Genomic DNA, 27472 nt, shown 5'->3' on the forward strand with positions numbered 1-27472 from the left:
ATTTAAAGTATAAGAGCTAGCTAGCCAAAAGCCTGAGCCATGGCCATGCAGTTATAATTATAATACAAGCCTCTGTGTGTTTACTTGGGGGATGTGAGTGGGAGAGATTTGTCCCGACCATCAGCAGGCTGGGACACAGGCAATTTTCTGACAGGTACACTGTCGTATAGAGAGGGAAACACAGGCTGCATACAGTCTAGTTTTGTTCTGCACAGCTATTATTCTAACCTAAAACTTAAACCTTAAGTGAGCACACCCACTGGCTCCAGCCTAAGCATTAACGTAGCTGTGTCCTTTCAGAGCTCATCCCTTAGGACATTCAGCTCATGGAGTCCCACATCCTGAAGCACACGGAACTGTATTGATGTGGACAAAGATCTAGGATAGGTTACATTGCTAAGTGGAGAGTTACACTGAAAAGAGGGATGAATAAGTTTTAAATTTTTAAAAAGGTGTTGGAGAGATAGCTCAGTGGTTAAGAGCCTATGCTTTTCTTACACAGGACAGGGGTTCAGTTCCTAACACCCATACCAGACAGCTCACAACAGCCTGATACTATACCTCCAGGGGATCCTATAGTCTCTTCCGAACTCCTGAGGTACCTGCACACATGTGCACATATATGTACATAGACACACAAATGCATAAATCTTTTAAAAGAAAGTAGGAGACCCCATGTGATCTCTCTCTCTCTCTCTCTCTCTCTCTCTCTCTCTCTCTCTCTCTCTCCCTATCCCTATCCTCCCTCCTCTGTGTGTGTGTGTTTCCCAACTTACTGTTTTGTGGCTTTGTTTTCTAATGCCACTAGGCTACTAGACAATGCTATAGGAGCAATTTAAGACAGTCTGTGGCTATTTCCAGACAGCTGAGTAACAGACCGAGTATTAACATCTATGAAAGAGTCTTCATCCTCTTACACTGGATTAGTCTTTGAAGGATTCAATCAGGCTAGAGTCAGAATGTCAAAAAAGGGAGCCAGGCAGGTAATATGACAAACCAATGTTGTTCTTAAGTATGCTGACTCGCTGTTAATTCACAAAACAGTCTGAAAAGATTTGTGATGAAGCTGACTCCTGTCTAGACAGAGAGGGGAGTGTAAAACACATCAGACAGACACAGCACAGCAGTGACAAGAAAAACCTGCTCCAGTTGCATAAATGCACAGAGGGAAGGAATCAGTGAGTTCCTTCTTTATCTAAATATCTAATCCTAATGGGCCTGTATCTAGATCCTAGGGAATTTCCACTTTATTTTTAGAGCCTGAAAGCATCTTACCCATCAATAATAAGGAGGATGAAGAGGAAAACAGATAAGAAGAATGGGGGAGTTGATGGAGAAAGAAAAAGGGAGGGAAGGAAGGATGCAGACAGAGAGGAACAGATGAGCGACCAGGAAAGAGCAACTATGCCAGAGGAGAGAGAGCAATGAAATCTGTTAAAATACTGTCCCAAATTTCAAAGGCTATTTATGTTTTAGCATTTGGAAAACATCACTGACCGAGTCCTATAAAACTTATCTCTTGCCTCAGATGTACTGTAGGCATGTGCATTTTTCTGTTTCTCCTTAACAGTGGTTAAAATTCAGATATCACAGAAGCCGGCTCCTACATCCCTACATTCATTCTATATAGATGAATATACCAGTGGCTGCTTAGATCTAGTAATAAGTCAGGTCATTTAAGAGAAGTAAGTAGTTTGAACACACACATACACACACACACACACACACACACACACACTCATATATACTCTCTTACACTCATACCCATACACATTCATACACAGTCACACACTTGCAGATGCAGAGTCTTTCTCTCTCCCTCTCTTTCTTTCACACACACACACACACACACACACACTCTCTCTCTCTCTCTCTCTCTCTTACACACACACACACTCATATATACCCTCTTACACTCATACCCACACACATTCATACACAATCACACACTTGCAGATGTAGATTCTCTCTCTCTTTCTTACACACACACACACACACACACACACACACACACACACACACACGCACATACGCACATGCCCACACTCCCTTGATATGGAAATTTCAAGGTCAACACAAGGGAAACATTTGGAAATTCGGAAATAAATCACTCCTAGTTTTGTTAGGCACACTCCACTTCATTTAAATACAAACATGCTTTAAAATAGGCTTGTTCTAGTTTATATTCCATCCCACTCACACAAGCAGTCACATGAATAGTTACTCTTGTGTTAATTCTGCTTTTTATTTAAAAACGACCATGGGTTTTACTTAACACTGCATGACAAGCGTGGACTTCCCGAGGTGGAATGTATTGAATGCCCCATTGGAAAAATGTGAGGGAGGACTCTGTAGCTGTGCTAAATGAGATGGTGGCGGAAGTATCAGAGGCCAAGAGTGTCTTCCTTTTAATAGTTCCTGACTTCTTTATTTTCTTATAGTGACAGATTTTTTTGAAATATTTCTTTGCCAAGGTATACTTGCTTTTACCAGATGCTGTTATTATGGTTGTGATGCGGGGGTTCTCTTCTCTTAAAATACTTGCAGATATAATTAAAGGGAAGAGAAAAAGAAGGAAATTCATCAAACATGGTAAGGAAAGTCTTGTAGACACTGCTAGGGTATATTGCTGAAGAGGAGTGCCTTCCTTGCCTTCAGCCTTCAGCCATGACATCTCTGTGTGCGTGTGTGTGCACCCAAAAGACATTCAAGTGAATTCTACAGGTTTGGGGCACCCCGAACAAATTTTATCAAATATCTCATGATCAAATGTATATTTGTGAAAAGCAAAACAAGCTGTAACTGGAATACAAAGACTGTATACATTAGGAGTGGGGAGAGAATGGCAGAAGGGGTGGGGGCCATTCCATTGTTTAGATATTTTTTAAAGATTTATTTATCTTAATTATATATATATATATATATATGTGTGTGTGTGTGTGTGTGTGTGTGTGTGTGTGTGTGTGTGTGTGTGTGTTCTGCTTTCTGTAAGGGCACCATGTGTGTGAAATGACTGTGGAGGCCAGAAGAGGGCATTGTATCCCCTGGAAGTAAAGTTACAAATGGCTATGAGCCCCCATGTGATTTCTAGGAGCCAAACCAGCCTCATTGAGTCCTCTCTCTATCCACCTTTACTTTTTAAAATAGGCGCTCTCACTGAATCTAAATCTCATGGACTTGCCTAGGCGAGTCGACCAATGAGGTTCAGGAATCCACGTTCTTATGCTCTGCCCATCACTGGAGTTACAGTCACCATGCCTACCAGGCCTTTCCTTTTTGTGTGGATTCAGGGGGATAGGTCTCAGGCCCTCACATTGTCACAGCAGACACTTCATCTCCCAGTCTTACTCTGAATGTTTTCAGTGCTCAGACACACACACACTCAAAACTAAACCATGCAATTGCAAACCAACAATGTGAGAGTTAAGATGGTAGCTGACTGATGATTTTTCTGGCCTTGCTTAAAGGAGACATCTGATAAATTGTCATCTACCTCAATGGATAAGGACAAGAGAAAGTCGCATATATTGTCCCAAGTATAAAGTGCAATACCAAAATTAGCTTAAACCCAATCCAATTTTAGGATTTTTGGTCTAAGATTTTAGTGTTATTTGTTTTGTTAAACCATTGAAAGAGATAATTTGCCTATGTTATACATGGTGACCATGGTAAATATTCAGTTTGTCCTTTATAAAAATATATTTACCTGTCTATCATCTATCCATCTGCTACTATTTGAAACAATATAAGGTGTACCCTTGGCATCTGTATGATTTCCAACATGAGCTCATACAAAGGATTTATCCTCAGATGTTCCACACACTGGGGACCTAGCATTATTCAATTGTATACAAAGACATATCACAAACAAAACATTAAGTGGCCTGTCTCCACAGCCTGGAAAGTGACCACAGTTTTTGATGTGGTGACTCGTACAATGAATGGGGTGGCATGCTCTAGTTGTAACACAGAAGCCCCTGGATCAATTCCAGCCATCCCCGAAGGATGTTAACAAGCATCCTTTTAACTTTGAGTCCTAATAAGAGAGCACTCTGCTTTTAACGACCTGATACTCAGATGTGACAGGCTTAGGGGCAGAGCCCAGTACCATGACCTGCTGGAGCTAACAGGGACCTTCAAATTCCCAGGCAAGGGTCAGGGCAGGGCCTTGGCTCCCAAGGCACATTTGGCAGGATCTGCTTGCTGCTGCAGCAGAAGCATAAACAGTAGAAACAGGAAAATGCCATGTTTTTCTAACCTCTGTGAAGAAATAGTGGGACTGTGTCTTTTCTGATGGGAAAAATACAAACGAAAACACACTTGAGGTGGGGGTGGGCGGTACTATGAAATACCTGGACACATAATTTTTGGGTTTGTGGGGACTCATACATAAGAGGTCAAAGGTAGAGGAACAGTCGGCTCCCACACTCCTGGATCACAGAGCACTTGGGTGAGGTCAGATGACCTGGTAATGAAGAGAGATCCCAGGGCACAGTGACTTCAAGTTTGTGGAACAGTAAAAGTTTATAGCTCTAACTCACAGATGACAGATGCCTGAGGACTCACTTGTCCCGTCTTTGGGTTCTCTCTGTCCTGTCTTTGGGCTCTCTCTCTGTGTTTCTTTGGGCTCTCTCTCTGTCCTGTCTTGGGGTTCTCGGGCACTTTCTAAGCTGCAGACTGTCTTACAGTGGGTTTTGGTCAGCAAAAACCTGCAACCAATTTCTCTTTTCTACGGGAATTTTAGAAGGGTTTTCTTTTGGGTCATGAGTCTAGTTAGCCTTCTGAGTACAAAACATTGTATTTGAAAAAGTCTTAAATCACACAGCCCAACTCTCGTCTGAACAGCATGTTTTACTAATAAAGATGACAAGGACTGCAGTGCACAGACCCCATGATAAAGAAGACATTGTTTTGAAGACGGTTTCATGTTTCTAAGGGATTGCAAAAACATCATTCTGTGTGGTGTGTGGCTTTCAAATAGAAACAAAGACCTACTGAAACCCCAAAGATACATGACCCCCAACAGGAGAAAAATGCTTACCAGGTTCAGCTGTTGATCTAGGCTCTGTTAGCATGAGAAAAGGAAAAAAAAATGGGACGAGTATTAGAACAGGGTTTGGGGATAATTAACCCACCTCTTTGCTCCCATCGATCTGGCTAGGCCATGTGTGCAGAAACAGTGAGGACCACCTCTGTATGGGACAGAGTTAAGGTGGCAGCCACTCAGTTTACATGTCCATAATCCAGAAACACTGTGCACTGGGAAGTGTAAGACAATGTAGTTCCAGACAGGCTTCTGCCTTGTGAGCCTCTTAAAATGATTTGTCCACTTATGTGGGTATGTGGGAATTTTTTGTTCTAAAGAGAAGATCTATAGATTTCATCCACTTCAAAGGGGCTGCTTTTTTTTTTTCCCAAAAAATGAGGTAGAAACCAATTCTTTTGTATATTTCACAAGTAGCATTTTGGAAGGGGTTGTGGGGCAAATTCCAGCACTAACTGCCAACTCTACAAACATCTTAGGCAAAAAAAGAGCATCTACTCCTCGGTTCCTTTAATGCAGGCTGTGTCCTGCCATATGACAATAAAGGAACAGTTTGAAGGCATTCTCTTAAAGAAATAGGCATTTTCTTTCAGGAACCGCAGTTGATAAAGAGCATAACACCATGTGAGCAACATGGAGAGACCAAAAGTGTAGCTGTAGAATGAAGTGGATACAGAAGGCTGAAACTAGGAAAGTGACATTCACATTGGTGTTTTTATCTGTAGCTGAGCCATCCCAGAGGTCCCTTTGATCCTGTCTTTACAAGGTGTTGTGAGAAGGGTAAGGGAAAGAGAGGTGCTGAGTTACACAGATTAACTTACACCCTGCCCATTATGGACTATCTAGTCTCATCCCACGTTGAAAATACAAAGCAGCCCATCTAAGTCCTTTTTAGTTTGTGTGAAACCAGAGAACACCAAACTGAAATTTGGGAGAATGGACATGTCTTCTTACTTTTCTGGAGAATTCTGAAGTCTGGAGAGTCTTGGATTTCACTCCCTTGCCGGAACCACTGGACCTGCATCGGGGGTGCTCCCCTGACTCGGCATTCCAGGACCACCACCTGGCCCTCGGAGGCTGCTGTGTTCTGTAGTTCCTGAAATTCAAGAAGCAAGTGGCCCTCCTCAGACTTCACGCCTCCATAAACATTCTCACAATGGAGAAGAAAGATGCCCAAACTTAGACAAAACCCCAAACACCAAGGAACAAAACCTCCACAAGACGATTGTTAGAAAATAATCACCATGGACTCAGGTGAGGATGGATACCTTTACGTTCACTGGTTACCAGCCTCTCGTGATCTCCAGGTGGTGAGATTAGAAAACTTTACTATAAGGCCTGTGACACCTTTTTGCCTGTTTACAGATTTGCATTGACCCTTGTTATTTGTGGAATTTGATGTAACAGCCGCCTCTTTGCTTTATCTACATTTAATGGTAAGCTGGTGGAATGCAAGGTTTCCAAACAATTATATTCCAAATGTCTGCAGATCCTTAGTGAGGCCAGATAGGAGGGGAAAAAAACCACTCATTTGCTTTGGCAGGTCCCCACTCTTTCATGTACCCCCCCACTACCTCTGCCTGACCAGTTTCCTACATCCAGTTTATGAAGCTAAGGGGTTTGGCATTTTCTCATTTCCAGATTCGGAGTCAAATAATAAAGCTCGCTGTATGTCTTCCTCATTTCCGCCTCCCTTTTAACTACTTCATTGCCCTTATCCCACTCCAAATGCAGACTAATACATTTTTATGATGCCAAAGATAAATTAATGTAACTTTATGGATGCGAAAGAGGTGAAGTTTTTGTGCTTGTTATCAAATGCCAGAATGTTAAAAATTTCCTTACATATGTCCTCGTCCTACCTTCCTCCTCCAAGATGAACTAGTAATAGGGTTATTTACACATTCAGACTATTTGAGAATTTGATTAGACAAATTAGATACCTGATAGAGTGTGTAGGTCTTTTGAAATAATAAGCTATGATTAAAAAAAAAAAAAAACATGCCTATAAACAGAATTTGTTAAGAAGTGTGTGGACTTTGAGTAGGTTTGTTTTGTTTTGTTTTAAGGATCTGGGGAGTCACAGCTAGTCACAAAATTTATAGCAAATGGAGGAAAAAAATGCTTCAGCAAATGTCCTGTAGGATATGTCTTAAAGCGCTGGGGATATTCTAAAAGTGTACTGTGTTTGTCAATGAATTGTAAAAGATTAAGGAAAATATCTTGTGTGGGCAGGAAACAAGAATATCTATCTATCTATCTATCTATCTATCTATCTATTATATAGATAATATATATAAAAGGTTAAGATTATCTAAACTACTGACATTGGAGATGTAGCTTAGATGGTAGAGAACTTACGTACTATGTATAAAAAATATCTCAAGTTTGTTCTTTAGCACCAACAAAAATCTAGGGGTAGTTGCTCATGGTTTTAATCCTAGCAACTCAGATTGTCCAGTAGATACTAGACAATCAGAAGCTTAAAGTCATCTTTAGCTATACTGAGAGGTTGAGGCTAGCCTGGGAGACTCTCAAAAGAATCAATGATTTCATCCCTTTCTCCACTTGTATTTCAAAGTGTAGAAAATAGATGCGTTAAATGTCTTCTCATTTTCTCCTGTGTTTGTTTGCTCACTGTGTGTGGGACTGGGGTATAGACATGCCAGAGGACGGCTTGCAGGATCTGGTTCTCTTCTGCCATGTGGATCCCAGGGAATGAACTTGGCTTTGGTGGAAGTGTCTTTATCAGATGAGACATCTTGCTGGCCCTAGAAAATTGCTGGCTTTTAAGTACATGTTTTGTAGTTTATGATTGCAGCCAGAGATGAGTTCATTTAGTATTTCAAAGCATAGTGTGCGGTCCAGCTTCTATGGGCCAATCTATGAAATGGTTCCAGGAAGCCATTTCTGGGACATAACAAATGACACCCAAATATTTTTCATGCTTGAGCTTTTAGGCATCAAAGGAGATCAGATTTATTCCTAAAATTATGTGGCTTTTTTTTTCTTCTGTCATGTTTGAGAGCAAGAGTATAGCAAATGAGTGAATGCCTAGAGACAAAGGCCAAAAAATCTGATTGTTCCTGGAGTTTGGTTACAGCTTACCTTTTCCTGTAATACACACACACACACACACACACACACACACACATGAATCATGGATGGTTAAGACTAGTAAAGCCTTAAGACAACCTTTAGGAGCATAAGGAGAAGCCCTCAAAATGATGAGACTCAATGTTCAGAGGCCTGCTTAGCCATTCGGATCATCATTCAGAGTGGCATCTGGGGACGTTGGATGTTCCAGGGTCCATATAAAGAGACCTCTCATCACAGATCATGCTCACTTGGCATTGTGATTCCATGGAAGGGTCTAAGGGAAGAAAGGCCCTCTGGAGGAGCCATCCTGTGAACACCCCTGTTGCCCACGGTCTCACAGGCCTTACCAGCTCTGCTGTGGGAGCCAACCCTACTGTTCTGTAGGATTCCCAAGCAGGAATGCTGGGACTCTTTACAGGAGCACAAGGAAGTAGATGGAGGCACTCCTTGGACAAGAGAAGCCCACCTGCCATGCACTGTCACCACCATGCACAAGAGGAATGCCAAAGTAAGGACTCAGGGTGATGAGTCCAAGGGTCATCTGAGTTAAGAGCTGATGCAGGAGCATTGTCTAAACCTGCTCCACTAAACCTGACCTAAAGAGGATGATGCTGTGAACCAGAGAGAAGCTGCCTGCCGGGAAAAGGAAAAAGCATATGCAGAGAAGAGAGGACTCCTGGAAAGCAGGTGTACCATGCCACACATCAGGTCAGAGGGCGGAGATGCACACATTCCTTCCACACCCTGTTGGTCTTCGATTTCTTAAAGATCAACATACATTTAAAACTATTCTTCAGCCATGCTGTTAGCACATTGAACACTTGATGATTTGCTTTGTGTGGTGGCGGTAGCTGTGTCAGAATGACTGTTCACATCGTCTCTGTCCTAGTAGTTGGACTACAATGGAGGAATTTGAAGTTTCGGTTCTAGACTTTGAGGACCCTCTTGGTGTCCAGGAGGAATTGGTGATATTTACGATGCCAGGCCATGATCGAGGGATCTTTTGACTTTGTGGCGAGGGAGAACAAAATGGGACATCTGTCTTTCCTCCTCCTGCACCCCCAATATGGGCTGGATCTGTTTAAATGGCGGGTCATGGGAGATTTGGGCAGAGTGGTGCATGTTTGGAATCCCAGCATTGAAAAAACTGAAGTGGCAGGAAGATTGTGAGTAGGAGGCTAGCCGGGGCTACTTAGTAACACCATGTCTCCAATAAAACAAAAGGAAACAAAAATAAAGCCAGAAAAGAGGTGTGTTTGGCCTCAGCTGCCCCCAAATCAGCTGAGTCATGGTTAAGGATGCCCATGATGGAACACAGTCTTCCAGAGATGCCCTTGAGAAGTTGGCTGTGAAAAACTCTTACACTTCGTACTGGCTGTGAGCGTCTTCCTGTCTAAGTGGTCTCTGCTCAGAACATCCGAGGAAAATGTCCCCAGCTGTTGCAGACTTAGGTTTGTTAGGTCCTTAAAGGACTTCTTTTGCTGTTATTGTTGCTAGCTTTTGTGGAGGGAGGTTTCAATCATTAGCATGTGTTTCCTTTCTTTTTTCTTTTGGTTTTTTGAGACAGGGTTTCTTGGTGTAGTTTTGGTGGCTGTCCTGGAACTCGCTCTGTAGACCAGGCTTTCCTTGAACTCACAGAGATCCACCTGGCTCTGCCTCCCGAGTGCTGGGAATAAAGGCATGCCTGGCTAGCATGTATTTTCTATGCTCGCTGGAAACAGTGAGTGCTCAGGAAGAAGTTTTTATTCAGTTTGATTCCCTACGTGAAGATACTAAAGCTGCTTTTGCTGTGGCCAGACAGACATTCCCTCTCCCTGTCTCTCTGTATTTCTTGAGGTAGGTTCACACTCCACAGTCCAGGCCGACCTGGAACTCCCTGCACAGCTCTTGCTGGCCTTGAACTCACAGCGGTCTTTATACTGCAGCCTCCTGAGGGCAGGGATGACAGGTGTGGACCCCTCAGGCTTCCTCACACAAATTTTACAGATTTGTTTTCTCATTCATCTCCAGCTTACTTGGAATTTATTTTCGTGATATGTGTGGAGTCCAATTAAAAAAAAAATTTTTAAACACGCTCCCCCCCCAATGAATTCATTGTGTCCCTGATGAGACTTGTTCCTTTATCTAAGTGCTTTGGATTTGGGATTTTTTTTTTTTTTTTTAATGTTGGAATGTCTGCACTATATGGGGATATCCTGGGCCTAGAACCTCTCCTAGTTAGCTTCTGCTGTCAACTTGGCATGGCCTAGAATTACCTGAGTGAGTTTCAATCGAGGGACTGCCTTCATTAGACTGACATGTGGGCAGGCCAGGGTGGCATTTTCTTGATTACTAATTGATGCAGGAGGGGGCCCAGCCCACCGTGGGTGGTACCATCCCTTATGCAAGGCGTCTTGGACTGTGTAAGAAAGCTAACTGAGCAGAAGCCGGGGATTTGTGAAGTGGTCTTGATTTCTGCTGTGAGTTCTTGCCCTCGCTTCCCTCAATGATGGACAGCAGCCCAGAAGTGAAGGCCAAATAAACCCTTCCCTCCCCAGGTTGCTTTTGGTCATGGTGTCTGTCACAGCCACAGAAAACACACTGAGACGGACACAAGCGAACACAAAATTCATTCACGTTTTCTAAACACCTCATTCATGTTCCTCAAGGAGATTTTAGACAGTGCTTTTAGTACACCTGTGTATTAACTGAGACTTGTCCCATGAGGCAACCGTAGGCCTTCAATCAATGTTCAAAGTTTTAGCTTGGAAAGTATTTCAGATTAGATGTGCTCAACCTTTATTATAACTATCATATAAGCTTTAGGAAGCCTTGATACCTTACAGGACAAATGTACTTCTTCCCTAACACTGCCCTTTTTACTTCTTCAGTAGGACCCTGGGAATTTGTAGCCATATATATATATATAACATAACTCTTAGAACCAGGTTGCTAAATTCTATATCAAACAAATGGATAGAAACAAGGAACTTTTGGGAGTTCAGCTAAATTTGCATTGATATATCTGACTTCTTTAGTCTTTTGACATGAAAATGGCTTATCTTTCCTCTTCTTTGGCCTTTTAAAATGTCTTTCAATTAAGCTTTAGACTTTTTCTCAAAAAGAAAGAAAGAAAATCTGCATGGACTGGTTTCTGACTTCTGCAGTTATCCAATAACATGAGACTCAACTTGGCAATGTATGTTAACAACTTAAATGGAAAATATGGTTTTGAGCTTATTTGTTTGCTTGCTTATTTGTATTATTTTTTTTTTTTTTCTGTGAAGCTTCCTAGATCTTTCAAGAGATTTCATTGGGAGTAAAAAGGGAAACATTAATTCTTGGGATTCACTGTACAGACCAGTCCTGGCCTCAAACTCTTAAAAATCCTCCTACCTCTGCCTCTAACTGCTGAGACTACAGGCATATGCTACCGTGCCCAGCTATAAAGAAAGAAAACATTTAAATAATGAATTTTATCTTATTATTCATACTTCCCTTGGTTTTCCCATTAGATTAGATATCTGGCTTTGCCGGCTCATGGCCATGTTTCTCAAACCTTGCCTAAGAAAATGGCCACACAGTCATTATTCAATGAATACCTACCTAACCCCTAAGGTAACCATGATGATCTGCCTATTAATATCTTCATTTCAAATCTTAAAGGCTGCTACATAAAGTCACATGTGAATGAAATGTAAGGACTAAAGCAAACACGGAGAATGAGACTTCCAGATGTCAGACCTTAGTAAAAACAGGAAGAAGACAGCCCGTGGCGGCTCCATCAGGTCGGCAGAGATACGAAGTCGGACTGTGAACCTGAAAGAGTAGAGACACATAGATCAGATTCTCAATATATAAATCTCTGGAAAGATGGACCAAAGAAACCTTTCACTATGAGATTCCTTCACTTGAATGAATCGAGCGTATGAAAGTATCGTCATCCATCACCCGCCAGCCTGCTCTTACAGCACATTGTTCAGCTCCCTCATTTCACATCTGTTCCTCCTCTCTCTTCAAAAGGATATTGGAGGTAAGAGTTCCCTGGGTCCTGGGGGAATCTGGGAGCTTTTAAATGCTATTACCAAATGGATTTCTGTGTGTGGGACTTCCACAGGGGTCTGTTTAGAAGTTCTCACAGACACTATATTTTATTTTAAAATACAGTCTGGATTCATTGAATCAAAAAGATAAGCTTTTGTCAATGAAGAGCAACGTAAATTATGGGAACATCTACCTATCTCATTTTTCATGTGAATTCTTTCAATAAAGGAGGACAGAAAATACGAGGGAAGGAAGTGAAACTCATTCACTGATGTGTAAACAGCTCAAGGTCCTGAAAAGTTTATTGACTAGCATCCATCTCAGGGGGAAGTAAAAGGTTCCAGAATTGTGAATGGAAAATAAAAAGTAGTGAATGAAAATTTGTGTGCGTGTATTGAGTTGATTACTTTCAAGTGATCTGGATTCATTCACTTGTAAATTGATAGGAATCTGATACCATGTGTCTGAATACGCCACGGCACAGCACAGTGCTCTGGTGTATTGTCGTTTGGGAGGTCTGTGTCTCACTATTCACTCTCTTTGACATCCAAAGACTATGTGGTCACATTTATAGTCCCACTCCATGTCAGACATGGTTTCAAATGTCATATGAAGATCATCTCAGAGACCCTTCAGAACACTGCCCAGAGACTGTTGGCACGACAATCTCCATTGTGCAGATGAAGGAATTAGGCCCAGAGACGTTTGTTCTAAAGTCCCTTTAGTAAGACCTGGGATTCAAACCCGGGCACTCTGACTTTCAAGTGTTAAACTTTCCATCTCATCGTGCCCACCAGGAAGAAATAATGAGCACCTCCACCTCACATCTGTAAACTAGGATGCATTACTCAGTGTTCCTGTAGAAACAAACCACTTGAAATGCACTATGCACATAATGATTGCATTTGCAGCTATATGCCACTGTATGTTTTTCCATTCTGTATTTCGCAATAAATTCAGCCATATTAGGAAGTATCTCAGCTTCTCCCCAGAGGAGTTTATAGACTGGGAAGGAGTGGGGCTGATGACTTTTTTCTGTGATCAAGTGTCTAGCACAGTGCTTTACATCCAAATAAACTCCTGTCAATATTTAAAAGTCAAACTTTTGGACAGAAACTGCCCATGGATTTGACCAGAGATAATTTTAGAAATGTCGTTCTGATTCAGGGGGTTAAGGGAATTATCTACTGCATCTGCCATTTTGTTGATTCTTCTCAAGTTTATGAACAAAAATGTCTTTTCTCTATTGATTTCATCTTCTACATGCTACAAAGTATGGATGGCATGAAGTAACTACTATAAGCCTAATGGGTAATATTATGGATAATATTACAGGTGATAAAAGCTGATGGAAGGCATGGGGATTCACATGAGACAAATCTCTTCATTAGGGAGAGATTCACTACCAAGAGTGTCAGGGGAGCCTTCTACAAATGTTGTAATTAAGGATTTACATAATATCTATTATTTAGATAATTTTTTTTACTTAAAAAATAATGCTGATAGTGTTTGCGAAGTAAACTTACTACAGTTCCTTCCCAGTAGCTGGTCTTCCTTTGATAAAGCAGACTTGTACTGATATTAAACCAATATTAAAACAGTAGAGTGAAGTCCAAGAATTGGAATTGTTTTTTTCTGCGCTATACTGTTTGGCCTTCTGAGACAGGAAAAGTTCCTGCTGGTGTGCGAACTTTCCTGGTCTCTCTAATAAGCTAATGAGATGGGAACTGGATGAAAAGATAGAGAGTAGGCACACTGGAGGACAGACAGACAGACAGAGCTAAGGCAGGCACCATCATCCTCTCCAAGCTTCCTATGTGACTAGAGCTGTTGAGTTACTGTATGCTTTTGATTACAGTTTTTTGTTTGTTTGCTTTGATGTTCGTGACAGAATTCCTCTGTGTAACTGCCCTAGCTGTCCTGGAACTCACAAAGATTCACATGCTTCTGCCTCCCAAGTGCTGGGATTAAAGGCGTACACCACCACCACCTGGAGAGGGTATTCTCAATGAGCTAAAATGAGACCATTAATGGTGGGTTTTCGTTCCTTTGACTGTGTTTTTACTTAGAAAATGTTACCAGGAAATGTGTCAGTTAGACTCCATGTCCTATTCTTCAAACAGAAGCCTGCTCCTGAACTCAGCTCCTTGCCAGCTCCAGACACAATTACCTGTTGCACAGGAACAGATAAGGGCTGGATCACAGCTGTGGTCACTCCTGTCTTGGGAGATGAGGTTCCTATGGTCAAGGAAACAGAAGTGGTTTTCTTTTGAGCTCTGGAAAACAGAGAAGCAAGTGTTAGGTTTTCTTTGTTTTTGTTTTTTTTTTTGTTTCCAAATCAGCAATTGTTTTAAAAAAGTAATTTTAGAGAAGACCTGGGCTTCTTTTCTTAGACTCAGTGTGCTTCTGTTAAAATTTGTTTCAGAAGTTGGAATTCATTGAAACAGGTAGCCAGAAAGAGCTGTGTGGTCAGTGCATGGATAGAACGGACTTTAATAAACACATAGATGAAAGGAAAGTAGCCAGAGACAACTCACATGGACGAAGATTTTTAAGGTGTTACCCTTAAAAAAAAATCTCAAGAGAAAATAAAAGCCAGGGAAAGTTCTCGTCTTTATCAGTAGGCAAATATTTGACATCTTTACAGTTAGGGCCCTATATTTAACTCAGTTTTAGTGTTTGTTTTAGGTCCAGCAGCTGTCCTTTGTGCTGGCTTCTAATTTGGTTGGGAATAGCTTGGCATTTTTGTCTTCGTGCTCAGAGTTTCAGTGAAACAGAAAGGAAAAATCTAGAGGAGTCAAATTCCAGGTTCCTTATGGCCAAGAACACTGTGAGGTCTTAACTCTAACTTGAATCAGGACAGGTAAAGTGCACAACACTGTAAGTTCCTTTAACATCCGTGACTATGTGATGTGGAATGGACATGACTTTTCAAATTATATATGATTATTTTATTATTGTAATAGTCTTACAATACAGTACTTGCATTAATGAGTAAGGATCTAGTCAGGGAAATTAGCTCATACATATATAATTAGCATATATATACATATATAATTAGCATACACACACACATATACATATATATATATATATATATATATATATATATATATATATATATATATATATATATATATACACACTGTTATGTATTTGCTGGCAAATTAAAACACTTGTCAGCACATCTCAGCATTAATGGAGTTTTCTCCCAAACTCAGGTAGACTTGAATATGCTTTTGTAAAATAAAGGAGACAGTAACATTTTATTAGTAAACCACATCTCTGTCAGGATAACCAAATTCTGGCCTTTTCAGACATAAAGGCTTAACTAGCAAAATATTTTTATATAAAAGGAAATCAACATCTGACCCCATTAAACGTTTTTGAACCTCATTCACACCTTAGCAGTAGCCTAACTGGTTTTCCTCTCAGTGTGACTGATCCTGTCTTTTACTTACAAATCAGTCTCCCCTGGCAGTCTCTGAAGCTAAGAGCAGCACTTGGCTCAATTTTCGCATACTGCTGATGAAATACAGACCCCCACAATTTAAATTCATGTGAAGGCAGAAATGGTGTCCCAATTGCAAACACTTGATCTCTGATGGACATGGCTTGACCCTTCCCATCCCGGCACATTGCGCTTCAAAACCAAGCGGTTGCTACCCTTCCACGTTACAAGGGCCATCGGGGGACTCACTGTGGCATAGCTCCAGCTTTTGATACAAAAGGTAAGCTTTCACCGTCAGAGTCTGTGGAACTGGCTCCTGGGAAGACATTAGAAATCACGACACAGTTAGGATGTGGGTGGCATTAGCATCTAAAAGAATTCCAAAGTAATGGTCTTCATTTGTAATAGTAACATGCAGTCTTATTTGTGCTACAGATGCACACGAAACTGAGGATGATTCAGTGTCAAATCCCTTTTTACTGTTCCTTCAGAAAATAATCATTTAAAAGTACTATTAATAGCTTGCTTTAGACCACGGTGCCTGCCATGTCAGGTTTATTATTAGCTTCGTTTTTATTATGCTGGCCATCGCAACCACCTATCCTTTCTCATAGCTAGACAACTAACACAAATGTGAGTGTCTGTGGAAAATGCCCATGGTTTTAAACTTTAACCCTAGGGGATCACAAGGTGTGGGCTGCTGCTGTCTTGGCCACTCATGAATCAGGCTCGGCTTCTTGACCCTTCATCTGTGTGTGATTGTGGCTTCACTATTGAATTCACAGGCTCCCTGATTTGGGGTCACCATCCTCCCAAACTCATTTTGTTCCTGAACTAAAGGTCAACTTGTCTTTTTAGCTCAAGTTAAACTGTATTTGATTTTTAAAACTAGTTTGTTTCATGTGCATGTGAGTGTTGTGGTACATGGTGGTGAGTGTGTATTCATGCCCATGAATGTGTGTGGAGACCAGAGAGGGATGTTGTGTCTTCCTTCTGCAGCTGAATGCCTTATTGCCTTGAGACAGGGTTTCTCCCTGTCCCGGATGCTCACTGTTTCAGTCAAGCTGGCTGCTCAACCAGTCAGTCCGCTTGTCTCCACCCCTCAATGCTATGCTTTCTGACACAGCCATTTATGGCTTTGTACATGGTGGTGGGAATTCAAACTCAGGTCCTCAAGTCCGTACAGCAACCATTCTTTTCCAGTGAGCCATCTCCGCAGCCCTTGCACTCAAGTATTTAAATATTTATTTTTATCGTGTGTGTGTGTGTGTGTGTGTGTGTGTGTGTGTGTGTGTGTGTGTCTGTACATGTGGAGGTCAGCAGAACTTTCAAAGTTAGTTCTGTCTTGACAACTTATTGGATCTAGGGGTTGAGTTCATGCCTGTGTGCAAGTGCCTCTGCCAGTGTGCTAAACTATCTCACCAGCCTCAAACTTCAGTGTGTACCTGCCGGGTATCAAGATATTTTAAACAACAGATTTAAATTTCTGATGTTTCTTTTAGAATAAAAATTTCATTTGGGGTATTCAAATTATCTTACAATACATGCTTATGTGACCAAAATAGATTTCATGCATGTGCAGAGTTGCTGAATAATTAATGAAAATATATTTAAAAAATAATCATGAAGCACAGACTTATGTAAATTGGGTAAGAGCAGTAGGCGGCTTCCTCAACACTATTTGATATATACTTGGCATTTGCTTTTCAGTTTAATCCATCGACACACATACACAGGTAGACAAATGGATTCCTACTCAATGAACTTGGCACATGGTGTCCATCAGTGCATATAGAATGTCTATGTACACTCAGTTCTCTTGGAAGACTGCTTGAATTCCCTCCCATGCCTCTACGACAGTAGGTCTCTCGGATCTTTTGTTGACCTTGAAAACAGTCATGCTGAGGTAACTCTGCTGGAATGCTTGTTCTGTTCCTTCCTACTTGTTCAGTGTGGGTGTTCTTCACCTGGCTTCCGAACTGCCACAAAGGCCCATGTCTTCCTGTTTCCTTTCCTCACAAATCCATCCTCCTCTTAATGTCAGATTAATTTTTCCTAGTGCACACCTTTCCTGGTAAGGCACAAGAAGATGTTGGAGTCTCCACGAGAACTCCTCATATCTGACATGCAACTGATTTCATGATTTCCTTGCCAGAAGGTTCAGCATTTGTAAGTCATAAGATCCTGATCCACAGAATTGAATGTAGTACTCTTGGGTGAACAGTGCTTGAGGAGCTGGGATATGGTCCCAAAGAAATTCAGCACACACACACACACACACACACACACACACACACACACACACACACACGCTTGTAGAGTCCTGTTCTTGTGGGCACACAGATAGAGGAGCGAGAACTAAACACCTTATATGGCAACACAGGGAAAAGCAAAAGCAGGAGAGGGGTGGAGGCCACGAAAGGAATGGAGTGGGCTTGCACTTCCAAGTAGTGAGCAAGGAAGGCTCCTAAGGATGGAGGGGAGGGAGAGAGAGCAGCCTGCCTTGCCACGGTTCGATTTCCTTGCTTATCTGCTGTTCTGGACCCACTTTCCTAGGTCACACTCTTGCTTCTGTCTTGTAAGGTCATCATTTTGTTGTCTTCTCTGAATTCTCAGTGCCTGTTGTTCACACCATGCATAGCACCTATCCTTTCTGCCCGGGTGGCAAATTGACAGTCCTCTGAGTACTGAGGTACCATTAAGGAAGGAAGTACCAAATGTGAATATTTAATATTTACTCGGTAGTCAGCTTGGCCCCATAGCATTACTGGATTATTAGACCCATTAGAACTTCACCGAGAAGTAAGTTATGTCCAATGTATAGGCAGGAAAATGGAAGAACCAAGCTGGTAGGTATGTTCCCAGAGGTGGTGACCATCTGCACTCTTGTTTTGAATTGCCTCCCCCTCCCCCCCATGACCTTCTAGCTGTGCATATCTGAATTCCTCAGAGTGCTTATTTCCATGCTAGCCAAGGGCTGGCCTTTAGCCTCTGCTGGAATGAGTACATGCGGTTAGGGAACTGCAAGGCTTGTGTGGGGACGGGGAGTGGAGTGTGGAGCTGTTGAGACCAGTTCGATACACAGGGCAGGTTTCCAGGCTAGAGCTGAAGGCCTGGAGTTTGTTGCGGGGACACTGTGGGTGGTGATGACCAAGGGTGGTGATGGGACTAGATTGCAGGATTAGCTGCTGGGGAGGGGAGGTTGCATAGACAAAACCGGCAAAGAGGAGGAGGAAGCTTTCTCTGGGATGCGGAAGTGGGAGGGGCTAAGCAGGGGAGTCCCCAGGAACTACCAAGAAAGGCTGTTATCAGTATGGGCAGGGCTATTCTGAGATAGCAGCTTAATTGGATCATAAAATCGACGGTGAGGGGAACAAAGTCCTTCCGATATGGTTCCAGGCTGTCTCGGACTGCTCAGAAATATGGGAGAGAAGTGGCTATTCTCACCTGACTCCAAACATTCCTAGCGTGTAAAAAATAATGATACTTCTCCTCTGACGATTTCTATTTTAAGCCATTCTTGTTCTTAAAAAAAATTGTGTGTGTAGGGGGGCACAAATGTCCTAGTACACATGTGTAGGTCAGTGGGCAACTCTATAAGTCAGTTCTCTCCATCCACTCTTTTGCGTAGGTTCTGGGGATTGAACTCATATTGCCAGCCTTCTGTGGCAAGCACCTTCACCTGCTGAGTCATCTTGCTAGCCCTCCTAAAAAATCATCCTTCGTGTATGTGGTGGCTTACATCTTGATTTACAGCACCTGGGAGACTGAGGCAGGAGGGTAACCTTGAATTTAAGGTTAATCGGGACTACTTAAGGAGTAGAGTCCCAGATCAGCTTCAACTGGTCTGACCCTGTCTGAACCACTACCACCACCACCACCACCACCACCTTACAGCAGGAACAAGATCAAAAGACTTATTCTAGGAGCCAGGCATTGTGATATGGGACTGAATTTGTATCCTAGAAGAAGAGGATTCTAGTGAGTTTAAGGCCAGCCTGGACTACTAAAGAAATCTTGTCTTAAACAAATCAAAGACAGACAGACAGACAGACAGACAGACAGATGGACTTCCTTGGACTGTGCTACAGCACAGCTGCAGAGAACCTGACTAGCACATGGAAGGCCCTGGGTTTGATCATCTGAGAAAGAGTTGAAAGGTAAAAACATTAGTGTCTCTGGAGGGTTTTCTGCACCTGTCCAGCCCTTGTGGAATGCCAATGTCACCTTGTGTCTCAGGTGTCAAAGCAGCTGTGGCAGGCTGTAACAGACCAAATCCTCCCCTGAGGGCAGTTCCCCCCCCCCCCCCCCCCAACCTCCCTTCCCCCTCAACCTCCCTCCCCCTGAAGGTCTGCTCCTGTGTGCTACTTGCTGATCAGAAAAGAGGGATGTTGATGACATGGGTAGATGCTTGGAAACAACAATTTAAACTACAAACAAACAAACCAGGTGAAAAAGGCTATTTAAAGTGGAAGGCACCCACAGGAAAAAGGTGAGAAATGGCAACATACTAAAAGTGACCATTGGGTTGATGGTACAGTGTGTACTTAGCATGCCGGAAACCCTGGCTTCAGTTCCCAGCAACACATACACACAGAGAAAAATTATGGGGCTATTTCAGTCAGGCTAAGCATGATTTTATTTTATTTACACACATGTGCTTACATGCTTTAGATTTTTTTTTAAAGGAAAATACTATTTTTGTGATGATCTTCAGAACAGCTGGCATCGCATGCCAGGCACCACTCCAGGATCAACTCCCTCGATCCTGATAATGATCTAATTTCGATGCACACAGCCACTGTTAAAGATACAGCAATCTACTGGCTTTTCATAAAATGTTAGGAAAAATCATTTTAAAATATATAATATATTTTTGGTTGTGAGCCTAGCTTTTAATGGCTGAGCCATCTTCCCGGCCCTCAAAAGAACAATATTCAACTTCATATGAAAAAAACAAAAAACCCAGGATAGCTAAAATAATCCTGTATGATAAAGGAACTTCTGGAGGCATCACTATCCCTGACTTCAAGCTCTACTATAGAGCTATAATAATAAAACAGCTTGGTATTGGCATAAAAACAGACAAGTAGATCAATGGAATTGAATTGAAGACCCTGATGTAAATCCATGTACCTATGAATACCTGATTTTTGACAAAGAAGTCAAAATTATATAATGGAAAAAAGAAAGCATCTTCAACAAATGGTGCTGGCATAACTGGATGTTCAAATGTTGAAGAATGCATATAGGTCCATATCTATCACCCTGCACAAAACTCAAGTCCAAGTGGATCAAAGACTTCAACATAAATCCAGTTACACTGAATGTGATAGAAGAGAAAGTGGGAAATAGCCTTGAATGCACTGGTACAGGAGACAACTTCTTGAATATATAACACCAGTAGCACAGACACTGAGATCAACAATTACTAAATGGGACCTCCTGAAACTGAGAAGCTTCTGTAAGGCAAAGGACACTGTCAATAAGACAAAAGGCTGCCTGCAGAATGGGAAAAGATCTTCACCAACCTCACATCTGATAGAGGGCTGAACTCAAGAAACTAGACATCAAAATACCAAATAATCTAATTAAAAATGGGGTACAGATTTAAACAGAGAATTTTCAACAGAAGAATCTCAAATGACCGAGATACACCTAAAAAATTTGTTCAATATCCTTAGCTATCAGGGAAATGTAAATCAAAAGGACTCTGAGATAGCCTCTTAACCTATCAGAATAGCTAAGATAAAAATGTTGGATAGGATGTGGAGTAAGGGGAACACTCCTCCCCTGCTGGTGGGAGTGCAAACTGTACAGCCACTTTGGAAACCAGTATGGTTGTTTCTCATAAAATTGGGAATCAATCTACTTCAAAACCCAGCTATACCACTCTTGGCCAAAGGATGCTCAATCATACCACAAGGATACTTAGTCAACTATGTTCATAGCAGCATTATTTGTAATAGCCAGAACCTGGAAACAACCTAGATGCTCCTCAATGGAAGAATGAATAAAGAAAATGTGGCACATATATACAATGTAGTACTACTCAGATGTAAAAACCAATGACATCTTGAAATTTGCAAGCAAATGGATGGAACTAGAAAAAAAAATTATCCTGAGTGAGGTAACTCAGACTCAGAAAGACAAACATAGTATGTACTGACTGATAAGTGGGTATTAGATGTAAAGCAAAGGATAACCAGGCTACAATCCACAATCCCAGAGAAGCTAGGTAACAACGAGGACCCTAAGAGGGATGCATGGATTTCCCTGGGAAGGGGAAATAGATGAGATATCCTAGGTAAACTAGGGTTGGGGGAGAGGGGAAGGTAGAGGGGAGGAGGTGGAGGAATGGGAACATGAGGGATTGGGTTGGTCGAACTGGGGGCTGGATGGAGGAGGAGAGTAATAAAAGAGATATCTTGATAGAGGGGGGCATTTGGGGGTTAAGGAGAAACCTGGTGCCAGGGGAACTACCAGGAATCCACAAGGATGACTCAGTCAAGATTCCTAGCAATAGTGGAGAGGGTGCCTGAACTGGCCTTCCCCTGTAATCAGATTGGTGACTACCCTAATTGTTATCATAGAACCTTCATCCAGTAACTGGTGAAAGCAGGTGCAGAGATCCACAGTCAAGCACTGGGCTGAGCTCCAGGAGTCCAGGTGAAGAGAGGGAGGAGGGCTTGTATGAGTAAGGGGGGGTGTCAAGATCATGATGGGGAAACCACAGAGACAGCTGACCTGAGCTCATGGGAGCTCACAGACTCTGGACCAACAGCTAGGGAGCCTGCATGGGACTGACCTCTGTATATGGGTGACAGTTGTGTAGCTTGGTCTGTTTGTGGGGCCTCTAGCAGTGGGATCAGGCCTTGCCCCTGGCACATGAGCTGGCTTTTTGGAACCTATTTCCCATGCTGAAATGCCTCACCCAGCCTTGGTGCAGGGGGAGGAGCTTGATCCTGCCTCAACTTAATATGCCACGCTTTGTTGACACCCATAGGAGGGCTGAGTGGAGGAGGAGTGGATGGGAAGGGTTACACAGGAGGTGTGGGGAGGGAACTGGAAGAGGGGAGGGGGGAAACTGGTTGATATGTATGTAAAATAAATGAAAAAATGTAATAAAAATATTTTTAAAAATCAATAAAAATTTTAATTAAAAAAATTTAGCAGAAGGAATATGTGCTTGGAACTCCATTTGACGTCAGACACTGGTGCACCACAGTGTCTGACATTTGGGGCTTGACCTCCTGGGAGCAGAAGGAATATTTGCCCATGCAACATCATGGCTTATTTCCAAATCTCACTTACCTGGTTACTCAGCATGGAGAGAATACAGACTCATGTCATGCAGTACCTGCCTCCTTGCCTCTTTCTTCTGAATTCCTGTCCAACCTGTCTGCAAAGCTGACTTCCTGTCCCCTCCTCCAAATCCACATCCTTCATGTCCACAAGGTCTAGTTCAAGCCAGTTTTCAGAGCCCCCACCCTGCCTTCTTCTAGAATTCTCCCCCCCCCCCTCCAGACAGGGTCTCTCTGTAGCTTTGGAGCCTGTCCTGGACTAGCTCTGTAGACCAGGCTGGCCTTGAACTCACAGAGGATCTTCCTGTCTCTGCCTCCTGAGTGCTGGGATTACAGGCGTGTGCCACCACCGCCCGTCTAGAATTCTTAAAGCTATACCATCCCTATAATTCATTTGACAGGTAGGAGGAGAGAGTAGTGGAAAGTTGGGGTGAAATTACTTCACATGTTGTTTACTTTTCCTATTTACATATTCTTGAGACTCTTCCTTAACTATCTAGCCCAGGAGGGGCATCTCTTTCCCCATCCTGTACACAAATGAGTCACATTCTCCTCTCACTTAAAAACTTTATATCTTAATCTCCCTCTCTTCTGCATAATCTAATTTCCCCCATTATGTCTTTTCATCGGCATATAAACATATTCCAGTAAGTCCTGCCTGAAAACAGACTGCAAACAAACCTCATACCCTTTTCCAGATACTGCCTGTTAATATTCTGATCCACCCCCTGAAATCCCACCCCTTGGGGCTGCCCTGTGTTCTGATGTAGAAGCCTCTTCTTAAGGAAAAACTCTGCTCCTTCCTCTCTCCACTCCCATGAGGTGTGCATCCCTCAACGCCCACTTCTCTCTTCTTTCCTGCTTTTCTATCTTCTCTGCATCTCTCTATTATAATAAACCATTTCCATGTGGATGTAGTGTCCACCCGCTGCCCTGCCGCTATGCCTGCATGGCGTGGGTCGCCTGCCAGCCTGCTGTTGTGTCTGCCCAGCATGCCAGTATGTTTCCCTGTACACCTGGGATACCCTCAGGGTCCCCACATTGCCAGCTTCTGTCGGTGACTTGGCAAAACTTCCCAAATGACCATCTAATATCTGCTACCAATTCCATAGTTTGCAAACTTTCTCGCAACTCTTGACATCCTGCCCCCCAATTCCCTCTTGCTACAATCACCAACCATGCCCTGCGTTGCTGAAGTCAGTGGTTTGCTGCTTGACCTCATCAGACCTCTCATCAGAATGGACACTGCGGACAAGCTCCCCTGTCCTGAAGCCTCTTCCTTTTGCCCAGGTGATGGTTGGTTTGAACTGTCAACCTGATACAATGTGTCATGGAAGACAGTGGGAGGCTGCTTAAATTAGGTTGGTCAGTGAGCATCTGTGAGCATGTCCATGGGGGATTGACTTGATTATGCCGATAGATGTGGCAAGACCCAGTCCACTGTGGACAGCACTATTCCCTAGACAGGGGATCTTAGACTGTCTAAGTGTAAAGAGCAAATTAAACAACATGAAGCTTGCAAGCGTTCATTTTTCTCTGCTCTTGACTATGGATGTTGTGTGCCTAGCTGCTTCAAGTTCTGGCCACCTTGACTTTCCAGAAATAATGGACCCAAACCTGGAAGTTTGAGCTAAAACAAACCCTTTCGCTTCTTAGTTGCATTTGTCCCCATCACAGGGCTAATGATGTCTAGGTACCTTGGATTTCTTTTGGTTCCTTCTGTCCTTCTGGTCTTTCCCACACAGGGTGTTTGCATGTGTGCTCTCTGCCTGGAATTTTCCCTAGTTTTTTCCTTCTCTTCTCCCTTGGTTTTAGGTCAAATGTCACCTCTCCAGAGTGGCTTTCCACCCATCCGGCTATCTTTATTTCCTTCATAGACTTTCCAGGTCTTGGATTTTACGAAGTTTTTTTTTTGTTTTTGTTTTTTGTTTGTTTGTTTGTTTGTTTTTTGGGGGGGTCCTCCTCCTCCTTTTGGCATGCGAGCTTCAGAATAGCTGTGTTCACTAATGTGAGCCTCAGGTTGGGACCAGTGCCTGTTTTATAGCAATTATTAAACATACGTGTAAGGATGGTCAAGAACAGTTCACTGTGTCCTGAAAAATGATGTAAGAGCAGAGCAAGGCAAGGCTCATAGCAGCCTCAGGGATAATAAGAATTTCTTCTTCCTTTTTTTCTGGAGCAGTGAAAAAGAGGCAGATTGTCTGGGTCTGAATCTTTGACTCACAGATGAACATGGAAGCATGCACACACACACACACACACACACACACACACACACACACACACACACGATCGTTATTTAACTTCTTAAATTTGTTTCCTCAACTCTCCACCCATAATCTTACTATTATTATGTCATTACTATTGCTATTACTATTGCATATGCTCATGCACACTCATGATGGCACATGTACCATAGCATGCATATGGAGGCCAGGGGAAAACTCTTGGGAGTCCCTTCTCTTCAGCCATGTGGGTCCCAAAATCAGGTTGTCAGGCTGGCAGCAAGTGGCCCTTTGGACTCTGCTGTCTTGTGGGCCCAATCAATGGCATTTAGATAATTTCTAAATAGTATGTTTTGAAACATTCAGAAAAGATTTTTGTTGACATGTAAAGCTCTACAGAAGCTCTTTGCTTCTGGTAGACCTCTAGTGACTTCTTGATGATGTAGAATTAGTGATGTGTTTGAGCAAGGTCTACATCTAATCAGTGCTGGAATTAGTGAATGTGGACATTTCTTACTGGGACTCTCTCTCAGTGAGACTAAGAATGTATCTATCTGATCTTGACTCCCAGTTCATGTCACTGCTCTTGGGAATTAATATACACTTAAATTTATCACTTAAAACTTTAATATTTATCCCTATTTAACAAGGTCAGTGTTAGCCAGTTTCTGTAGAGGTTTATGTATTCTTAGGAAGATGAATCTTATTTGCTCCTTCTCTTGCTCTGTCCAGCTCCAGCTCTTTTATCCTCCATTCAATATATTTAAGGTCAAATGCTATCAAAACCCACAAAAACTGATGACCAGGAGCTTAAGAGAATTTAGTGAGTATAACAAGAAGACTGCACTTAGGAAAAAAAAATTCCCATTTATTTCTAGCAAGCCTCTAAGCAGATGAGGTGTTGCATTTTAAAGTGTCATAATCTGCAAGCAGGTTTCTTTCAGCCCCCCCTCACTGTGTTTTAAAATGCCACAAGATGTTCACTATAGACCTGCTCATTAGTGACATTGACTAATAACTCACTATGAGATGAGACTTCTTTTCACCATTAATTTTTCATGTATGAAGCACTTCAAAATATTTACCAGTGTGGTGGAGTGGTTAAGAACATGCACTTTAAATTGGAGGAGCCCTCTCAACCTTTCTGGGTCTGTTTCTCATTTGCAAAATGGAAATCAGAGAAATGCCTCAAAGGACTGACAGGGAGGCTTAAAGACATTTATCTGCATGCCTCTGTGAGTGTGTGTGTGTGTGTGTGTGTGTGTGTGTGTGTGTGTGTGTGTGTGCATGCTTCCATGTTCATCTGTGAGTCAAAGATTTACAAGTGCTGTACAGGTTATTGGCATTAGCTGTGGACTGTTTGCTTTTCTTAAGAGGACAAGATTGCTAGAGGTTCCTGAAAACCCTTATACAAGGTGGAAAGTCCTTTCAAAAGCAAAGGGAACAGTTTTGAGTCAGGCACACTTGTTACTTTTCAAACTCCTTTGCTAACTCTTGAAGGTGCTCTAGACAAGAGTTCAGACTGTGTTTTCTTTTGCTTTGGCAATGAAGAAGTATAATGTAATTAGACAAAATACCTGATCACTGAAGATTAACATAGCAGAGGCCTCTAGTGTTTTTGTGCCTGTTTGAAATCTTAGCTATTGTTTTAAGAAGCAACTGATTTATGGGATAGCCATGATATTGTAGATTAAAAGGCAATCTGAGAAGTGTGGTGTTTAAAGCACCTCCGATTACTTAAAACTATTGGTACTGATCCAGAAAGAGTTATATCACCTAAACTATGATACTTTGGTAACCAAGTTTTCCAATTTCACAAGGTTTAGTCTTGTTAAAAAAATGATTAATGAATGGATAATAGAAGTCTTCCATTCTTTGATCTAAAGTTAATATCAGCGTATAACATTTTCTACTCAGCTTCATATAGATATATGAAGATAATACACACACACACATATATATATATAAAAGATAATGTCTCATGGAGTCTAAGCTGGCCTTAAACTCTGCTCTTCCTGACTCCACCTCACAAGTGCTGGGTTTACAGGTACCACCGTGTCCAGGCTCAGCCCTTGAAAGCCTTTAATAGCAAAAGGAATGAAGAAGGAACGGAAAGAGAAAGAGGGAAAAAAGCTGGTGAAATACTCATCCATGTGTTAATTTTCCTCAGGATCTCAGCATCCAAACTCCTTCCAGCTGATGATGAATCCTGAAGCCGGTAAAAAGTAAAACCGGATTGGGACTATTTCACAGCAATATTGGAATTAGCCCAGGAATAAAGGCATGTCTGTGAGTTACTGAAAGTGGAATGTGTGATCCTTTTGTG

General features: G+C 42.2%; 1 protein-coding gene across 3 annotated transcripts in view; it reads right to left on the minus strand.

Moving 5' to 3' along the window:
• Positions 1–27472, minus strand: part of Palld (palladin, cytoskeletal associated protein) — a 411174-nt gene that overhangs the window by 201956 nt on the left and 181746 nt on the right. For all 3 annotated transcript variants that reach the window (XM_036166697.1, XM_036166696.1, XM_036166695.1), the window contains 5 exons: positions 15867–15933; positions 14337–14442; positions 11867–11941; positions 5999–6140; positions 5042–5065 (listed from right to left, as the gene is read on the minus strand). In XM_036166697.1, coding sequence (XP_036022590.1) covers positions 5042–5065; positions 5999–6140; positions 11867–11941; positions 14337–14442; positions 15867–15874 — 355 coding nt within the window. In that variant the 5' untranslated portion in view covers positions 15875–15933. The remainder of the gene's footprint in view (positions 1–5041; positions 5066–5998; positions 6141–11866; positions 11942–14336; positions 14443–15866; positions 15934–27472) is intronic.

This window comes from Onychomys torridus, chromosome 17 (genome assembly GCF_903995425.1).
Source record: "Onychomys torridus chromosome 17, mOncTor1.1, whole genome shotgun sequence".
In the NCBI taxonomy this organism is placed as follows: Eukaryota; Metazoa; Chordata; class Mammalia; order Rodentia; family Cricetidae; genus Onychomys; species Onychomys torridus.